Source organism: Triticum urartu, chromosome 7A (assembly GCF_056163025.1).
Source record: "Triticum urartu cultivar PI428250 chromosome 7A, HENAU_Tu73, whole genome shotgun sequence".
Classification (NCBI taxonomy): Eukaryota; Viridiplantae; Streptophyta; class Magnoliopsida; order Poales; family Poaceae; genus Triticum; species Triticum urartu.
The window spans coordinates 723,477,949-723,486,411 of NC_141879.1; the positions used below are offsets into that span (position 1 = coordinate 723,477,949).

At 44.3% G+C, this 8,463-nt stretch overlaps 1 protein-coding gene across 2 annotated transcripts; it reads right to left on the reverse strand.

Annotated features, from left to right (window-relative positions):
* Nucleotides 1-1,995: 1,995 nt before the first annotated feature.
* On the reverse strand, nucleotides 1,996-8,208 carry LOC125529002 (disease resistance protein RGA2). Of its 2 annotated transcripts, XR_015609720.1 has the most exons (4): nucleotides 7,783-8,208; nucleotides 3,247-3,334; nucleotides 2,606-3,144; nucleotides 1,996-2,443 (listed from the first exon to the last, which is right to left on the reverse strand). XR_015609720.1 is itself a non-coding variant. In XM_048693414.2 (3 exons), the coding sequence occupies exons 1-2, from the start codon at nucleotides 7,175-7,177 to the stop codon at nucleotides 3,279-3,281; spliced, it is 3,774 nt and encodes a 1,257-aa protein (XP_048549371.2). In that variant the 5' UTR covers nucleotides 7,178-7,776; the 3' UTR covers nucleotides 3,023-3,144; nucleotides 3,247-3,278. The 2 variants fall into 2 exon arrangements, 1 of the variants encoding a protein (XP_048549371.2); XM_048693414.2 differs by lacking the exons at nucleotides 1,996-2,443; nucleotides 7,783-8,208 and adding an exon at nucleotides 3,460-7,776 and having other exon boundaries at nucleotides 3,023-3,144.
* Nucleotides 8,209-8,463: the final 255 nt, after the last annotated feature.

Genomic DNA, 8,463 nt, shown 5'->3' on the forward strand with positions numbered 1-8,463 from the left:
GGATGCGGCCAATGACGTCATAACCTACTGCCTCGTTGTAGTTGGAGCTCGGCGGTAGGCGTAAGAACAAGGTGGCTTTCGGTCCGAGATCACCTTCATCAGCGCCGAAGATGAAGTCTTGGATCGGTCCTCTGCCCAAGGTAAGTTCGTCTGCTACTATGTTGTCGGATTTTTTTCCACCGGAGGTGTGGACGAAGGTCACTAGGAAGAAGACGAAGAAAAAGAGTGCTCCGGCTGACGACGAGGTTCGTCAGATCCGGGCGGCGCGTAGGAGCATTTGAACTCACTGTTAGGCCGAGACGGGCCGGTGAAACATGACTCCGAGTTGGGCCTTGTTAGGACTGGGTATGAGGCCCAGAGACCTATCCAGGTTACCAATCGGAGAGAAAGCCTCGACGTGGCCGAACCCCATACTTTGCTTTCCACAAACGGGCGCACACCTTCCCTTCCACGCTGGGCCGGCCCATTTATCCCTTTTTCCTGTTTTAAAGGGCAGAAAAACCGTGCGCGGGTGAGATTCGAACGGCGACCTCCTCGTTCGGGATTAGCTATAATAACCAACTAGACAAGCAACATCTTGTGATTCGTGACTTCACTTTCCTTCTTTTGTTCCTTTCTTTTTCTTTTTTTCTTGTTCCTCTTTAAAAGAGGCGTGAACTTTTTTCACAAATTTGACGAACTTTCCTCATAACCGGTGAACTTCTTAGAATTCGTGAACATTTTTACAAAATTTATGAATTTTTCCCGTATTCGTGAATTTTTTCTGATAATCCCTGAACGTTAGTTTCAAAATCGATGAACTTTTTTCAAATTTGTGAACTTTTTTTTATCAAAATCGATGAACTTTTTTCAAACCAGTGAACTTTTTTAAGAATCCAGTGAACTTTCATCAAATTCGTGAACTTTTTTGTCACAATTGATGAACTTTTTTCAAATATGTGAACTTTTCTTCAAAAATTCCGTGAATGTTATTCAAACTTTTTCGGAAATCAGGTGAACTTTTTTCGATTTTGGTGAACTTTTTTCTGGGAACTTCGTGAATTCATTTTTGAAAAACGATGAACATTTTTAATATTCGTGAATTCTGTTTCATATTTACGTTTTCTTTTTTCAAAAAACCAAACTGGGACTGAAACAACGGTATAATAGCGCCAGTTTTAGTTATGGGACATCAGAATAATTGCGGTGTAGTGGTTAATGCGCTACACCTGTAGACATTGGCGTGCCTCCCAGAACGTACTACCATTATTGACTTCGGGGCAGACGTACATGTGGATCGGGGATGCGTTTGTCTCGGCTACCATCCTCGAAAAATCCCCAGCGTGATTGCTCCCTTCCATATCGAGACACTTGTACTGGACTGTATCTTGATCTCCAGAATTCCAAAGTGGATTGGTGATCTGCATTCTCTCCGTCACCTGGATCTGTATGTTAGGGAGACATCGACTGATGACATTCGTCTTCTTGGAATTCAAATTGGGTTCGTTGCATTTCGCTGCAAATGGAGTTATTATAATCTCCACAGGAATATTTCCAGCTCTTTAGTACATTCTGGCACACTTTCGGCCAGACTGACTAGGCGAACATGATGAGTTACACTCTGAAGAAGACGAAGATGATGAGTTACACTCTGAATAAGACGATGTTATGGCACACCTTGCACGCGCACCTCAACTGTCCTTCCGTTAGCATCAATTAGCAGCAGGAGAAGGCCGCAATTAGTCTTTCGATCGTCTTTTTCCACAGCTTACTTGTCCCTTCCATGTTTTACATCTTTTATTTATTCAGTATTTTTTGTTGTTGTGGCTTCCTTTGTACTCCCTCCGTTCCTAAATATTTGTCTTTCTAAACATTTCAAATGACTACTACATACAGATGTATGTAGACATATTTTAGAGTATAGATTCACTTATTTTGCTCCGTATGTAGTCACTTGTTGAAATGCCTAGAAAAACAAGTATTTAGGAACGGAGGGAGTAGTAACCATGTACACCTGATGGGCACAGTGCACAAGTTTTCACTTTTCAGACATTCCTCTGTTCATTTATTTGTTCACTCAGTTAGTGCAGTGCCGAACGAGTTTTGAGTTAGTTGGTCAAGCGTGTATAGCAACCTCATGTTTTCCTTCATTAAGTCGTAAACTATCAGTAGTAAGAAGAAAGAAAAAAATACTATATAGAAACAGAATGCCTTTTGCTTTTTTCTCTGACCAACTTATGCCTTTTGCTTTTGGGGGCGAATATAAGAGAGCAGCGTGGGCTGCACAAGGACCTCGACAAGAGTGGAGCTGTACACACATCATACGGTACATCATCCAATTCTATATTGCCTCAGTAGAAAATGCAGCCCGTAGAGACCATGGCAAGGCAGAGTTGGACTCCCAGAGTACAGCCAGAATGCCATTGGTAACCTCTCAATCAGGATGCTCAGTCTGCCTGCAGGTCTGAAAACCACACATATTATCTCTGAAACTCACTAACCCTCCCTACATTCAGAAACTCTTCGATGAACATCATATCATGAGAAACTAACGTCCTAGCTCTCTAGTTATTACTGAAATTTTTTAGTGGTTCACGATGAGACAATGTATAACAAAGTTACTAACCCGACTTCAGAAAACTTGTAGGAAAGCATGCAGCACTTGAAAGTTTTGGCAGGTTGTTCCTGATTCTGTGGCAAACATGAAAGGGCGTCTTCTGAACTTCAGTTGTCATCATCATTCATATTCTTCTCATCTGTTGCTTCACTAGTTATATTATATCTTTTGCTTGACCTTGCACAAGTCATAGTCAGCATTCATGGGAGCCAAAGATAACACACCCTAGAATCCAAGCATTTAAAACTAAACCATAGTAAGTTTACCCAACACGCATGCCGGCGATGCATACAGGCCAAATGTGGGTCCAAGGACATGACAGCAATTTTTTTGCATTAAACAAGGGCCAGAGGTTTCAACAGGAACATTGGTTAATGTGCAGACAAGTCATCAACCACATATATGGAAAATATCACTCAATTCTCATCTGGTAACAGAATGATAGCTAATAATACTATAGGAGCACTTTAGGATTACTGATCTTGCAGTTTAACATGGCAGGAACTTCCTCTCTACTCCAAGTGATCTCTCATCCCCATTTGTTTGTGCTGGAAGAATTTTGCGAAGAAAGATCAGATTTTATATTCCCACAAGCTTAATCTTGCAACAAAAGGGTTCCAACAGTGTAGGCATATATTTAGATCACAAACCTGAATGAAAACTTCCACACAGGTATTCCACTCTAATCTCTACGGATGGCATATTTCCACGTCTTAGGCTTCAGCAGCATAGGCTTATCTGCACAGATTAATCATGAAATACTTACAAAGAGAGGAACATAAAAAAATTAAGAACTGATGAATTTAGACCAAAGCAAAGGTAATTGATGTAAGTAACAGAAAAGGTAATTGATGTGTGCTTACTTCCATAATAATGGGCATCTATGCTTTCCCACTCGAGGCTGCCTAGCCGTTGCTGCAGGCTTGCAGGGAGCGTCTTCATGCCAGGGCAGTCTCTAATGCGAATATCTTCGAGAGAAGAGTATGCTTGTGGGCCATCCGGTAGGGATGACAGTGTAGGACAATACTCAAGCATGAGGCGCCTCAATGATGGGAGCTCTCCCGAGCGAGATTCTAGAGATGCCAACTGATCACAGTGCCAAAGATGTAGATACATGAGTGACTGGGGAAGATGGAGGGCCCCTGTTAATCCATCACATCTTTCTAATGTTAAACGCTCCACCCCAGCTCCAGGTGTTGATGATGGCACCTCCAGTATACAAGATGCCCCTTGCTGAATCGACGATGACGACTGTCCCTGATGTAGCCTCCTGCCGAATATGGACTCAACCTTATAGCATCTCGTAATTTGCATTGTCTTGAGAGATGCAGGGACGTCGAAGACCTCAACCAACTCACGACAATTCAGTATACTAAGAGACTCTAGACGTGGCAGGAGCAGACTCGTTTGTGATGATGTTGATACCTCAGCAGAAGCTTGTGCATATCCAGTTAAGCTTCTGCAGTTCGCAATAGTAAGCGTCCTCAAGGATACCAATCCTTCAAACTCTTTCTCTGGCCAGTGTTTGAGCGCAACGCAATAACAAATTGACAAATCTTGAAGGTGTACAAAACATGCACAAAAATCTGTTACACCCGACATGCCGTATAACCCCAAAACTGTCAGAGGAAAATCATGACCATTCCATTTTTCCTTGCCACCCAGCACTTCCCTCAAACCATGCTCAACTCTAGTAGTGAACCTAAAGATGTTATGGTGCAGGTTCACATTGGTCAATGAAGTAATATGTCTAGCTACCCACAGGACCAACTGGTCCTCATGCGCTTCAATATCTAATACACTTAGTTTCGGTGATTTAGCTGCAGTTGTAACCTCTGGAAGACATCCATGAACATGAACGTTCTGGAGCTCAGGGAAGGTCATATGTTCTGGCAAAGCTTTCAACTCACCACATCGTTCAATAAACAACTTCTCAAGCAGAGGAAACATTGTATTTTCTCCTTGCATCACATCATTATCTATTTCCCATAATCTGTCCAAACAATGAAGACAGTCTAGCGCAAGCTCCTTTAGATTTGGAAATATAAAGGATGCATCACGCTCACCGCTGAACAACCATGGTAATTTACTACAGTCGAAAAGATGGATCTGAACCATGTTTTGCAACATAGCCATCCATGTTGGACAGGTGTTGGCTACACAGGAGTGAATGTTTATAGCATGCAGCCCATCATGAGGTTTAAGTACCTCGAGCACTCTTGCTTCAAGCTGACAAATAGTTTCCTCAAGTCGAAGCAGATCCGATCTATGGGGCCATATTAGTGTCAGATATCTTAGTTCCTTCTTCTTCACGAGGTTTGCTTCTTTTGCATCATCTTCTGTCACGTTCTCTAGTTGTAGTATCTCCAGATGACCACCAAGGTTTAAATTCCCGAGCTCTCCAACATTACTACAATTAGAGCCACTATCTGCTACAAAACATGTAAGTGTCTGTAGGGATGTAAGTTTTCCGAGCTCTCTAGGCATGCTCTTCAGCTTTGGGCAGCCATGAGTGTAAAGGTGACGGAGGGCAATCATATACTTCATTTGTCTTGGAAGTGTTTCAAGATCTTTACAGCCAGAGAGGTTAAGCGTTTGCAGGTTGTAAAGAATGCTCATATCTTCAGGAAGTGCTCTGATCCAACTTCTTGAGAGATCTAGGTACCTCAAGTGATGTAGATGCCTTGGTTTTAGCCGAAATGAAAAACGTGGACGTAGTTGTAGTGCTTGCAAAGTGCTAAGTTTTGATATATGTTTCAATGGAATATCCATCGTATCATCACATAGAAGAGTTTGGATAGCTGGAGAGCTGTTCTCTAGAGAACTATCCAGTTTTCCTTCAGGCTTCTTGCATGACAAAAATAAATGACGAGCTGTGTTTGGAAGCCACTCACTCTGACTTGTTTCCTCAGTTGCGACAACAGATCCAATCTTGCCTGGTTCATCACTTGCCAAGGCACATTCTTTCCCCATTACAGAAAGTGCAACATCATGCATAAGCTCGTGAATTTTACATGTAGTTCTGGAATAAAACAACCCGCTGTATTTAACGCTGTGGTCAGTGGCTTTGATTTCTTTCACATCTTGAAAGAATGACCTTGAGGCGAGCTCATGGAAAATCTGTTTGCCAATGGTTTCAAGACGAACTTGCTTTTCCTGGATGAAGCCATGTGCAATCCATAGTTGGATCAGCTTGTCCACATCAATTTCATAATCCTTGGGAAATACAGCACAAAAAGCAAAGCATTGCTTCATATGTGATGGCAAATCGTTGTAACTGAGCTTGAGTATTGGTAAGATTCCTGTCTCCTCGGTGCAAATGTTGCTTCTGATTGATATAGTCTCCCATTCTTCCTTACTCGTCTTGGTACACAGTAGAGAGCCTATTGCTGTTGCAGCTAAAGGAGAGCCAGCACATCTCTCCACAATCACATCGACCAGATCCATCAACTCGGATTTGGTTGATATCCATGCACTCGGATATTCTTTCTCTGCCTTGTTGAAACGACTGAATGCTGTTGTCTCGATGATTTTCTTTATGAATTTATGTTCCAAAGCTACGAGATTATGAGCTTTAACAGTACCCATTATTTCAGCCACTCCACCATCACGAGTTGTTGTCAAGACTGCACTACCGATGCCACCATGTTGAAGGCAGGCCTTGAGCTTTCCCCAAATCTGAACCTGTCGTGCCCAGACATCATCCAATACAAGGAGGTACCGTTGCCCGCGCACTACATTCTGAAGGATATCCAGCGGTGTCTTATTCTTCATGGAAGCATCTGCTTCTTTGCTATCATCCTTCTTCTTAGGAGCTTCTTCAACTATAGCTTTAGCCAAAGAATCCACGTCAAAGCATTCAGAGGCACACACCCATAGTAGCAAATCAAAATGATTACGAATATCAGGCTCATTGTAAACAAGTTGTGCTAATGTGGTCTTGCCCTGACCCCCCATTCCAATGATGGGAACAACTGTGAGATCTGCATTGTTAGCTTGCCCAACTAGTATATCAACAATTTCACTCTTATCATTGGCTCTGGATTCATTGATGATTTTCTTGATTTCCTCTGGGTCAGTGCTAGCATGATCCGTCCGCCGCAACTGACTGGATACCGGCGGCTGTTGCTGATACTTAAAGCCAAAGGCGTTCATTTCTGTCACAAGGACCTCGATGGCCTGCACAATCCTGCGGAGCTTTCTTCCCATCCTGTTACGGAACACAAAACGGTTGTGGGTGGGAAAGAGTTTTACCACATCAAAGCCAAGCTCCTTGTAGTGTCCATCCTTTTTGGCCTTGCGATGAAGCGCCTCGTACTTGAACTCATCGAAGACTTCATTGGCCTGGTAAGCCACCTTCTTGATGGCCTGGATCCAGGCCGCCGCCCCTTCTCTGTGGGAAGCCGCCTGCTCGGCGTCGGCGATGATGTCCAGGATGGCAGGCAGTTTGCGCATCAGGATCTCATGTTGCTCCTCCATGCCTTTCATCACATTGTACTGATCGAGGAGGCTGCTCGACATCTTGTCCTTCACGATGGACAGCAGTGGCCCGACCACCATGGTGGCCACGAGCTCCACCATTGGAACGCCAAGGTGAGGTCTCGCAAGAACACAGAGGAGCGCAGGTTTAGGAAGACAATAGTGGAGGGAGCAAATAATGTGCTTGCTTTCCAGCTTCAGAGGAGAAATGGAAGAGAAAACAGCGCGGAGGCGGATGAGGATGATTCTGGCCACACATATGCTTACACGATGAGGATGCAATGAAAGCGAATGCTCGGGCACACCTAACAACGGACGGCCGAGTAATTGTAGACAGCGATGATGCGCATAGCTGTACTGTATATTGTACTATCGAACCTACAAGAATTCATGAGAATGGTCGGGACGGGGGCGAGAAATCATGACTAGTGTTGAGTACTCTAGTCCTTGTGCTGACCCACTGGTCCTATGAGTTGGTGTTAGGTGTCCACATTGCCTTGATTCTGCTTGGCTGTGTTCCTGAGTGAATTTGGTTTCAGTCGATGTCCAACAGGCAACAGCTGCGTGTACTAGATCTCAGAAAGTGATGTCCCAGCAAAATAACAAGTCCCCAATAGTGATAAGCCGATTGTTCAGGTAGTGATAAAGTGAAGAACCGATAATGGAAGCAAGTAATTCCAGTATTACTGACTCTCGAGGAGACGTACATTCCGCAGTTGGATGTGCTTCGGAGGCCGCCGGCGTATCCCTCCGCCGACCGGTGCCGGAGAAGCCGAGACGAAGGAGGACGGCGGCGATAGGGCGGCGCCATGGCCTCCTCGTCCGTGGCTCCCCTCCTCTCCCTGCCGACCCCTCTCCTTGCCGCTCCGCCGCCAACCTCGAAAAAAATCCCAACTTGACGAATCCTCCACCTCACGGCCGCCGGGATCCGGCGTGGGACTGGGATGGAGGAATATGAATCGCTTCAAGGATGTATGGCGGAGGCGGAGGATGATGATTCCGGTGTTTTCTAAGGAAGGAACTGCGGGGAAGGGGGAGGCGGAGGTGGGTTCCGGCCGGCGTCCTATCGGATTTGGGTGTGCCGACCATTGCAGACGACGGAGGAGGCAGTGTTTTTTTCTCTCTTCTGACGAGGCAGCAAGGTGTAGGCTTATCCAGTCCGTAGGCCCACTAGGGCCTAGTAAAAGCGGCGCAGCCCACATCGAGATGAACAATACAAATGTAGGAACTAGTATTTCTCAATTTTATTTTATTTTACAAATGTAGAAACTTGGAAAAAATCAAAATAGAATCACATTTTCTTTATAACAATCCGAACCTACAATTCATCAGCCAAGGACCTATATTATTTTAGAAACACCATTACAAGAAGGTCCATGTAAGAAAAA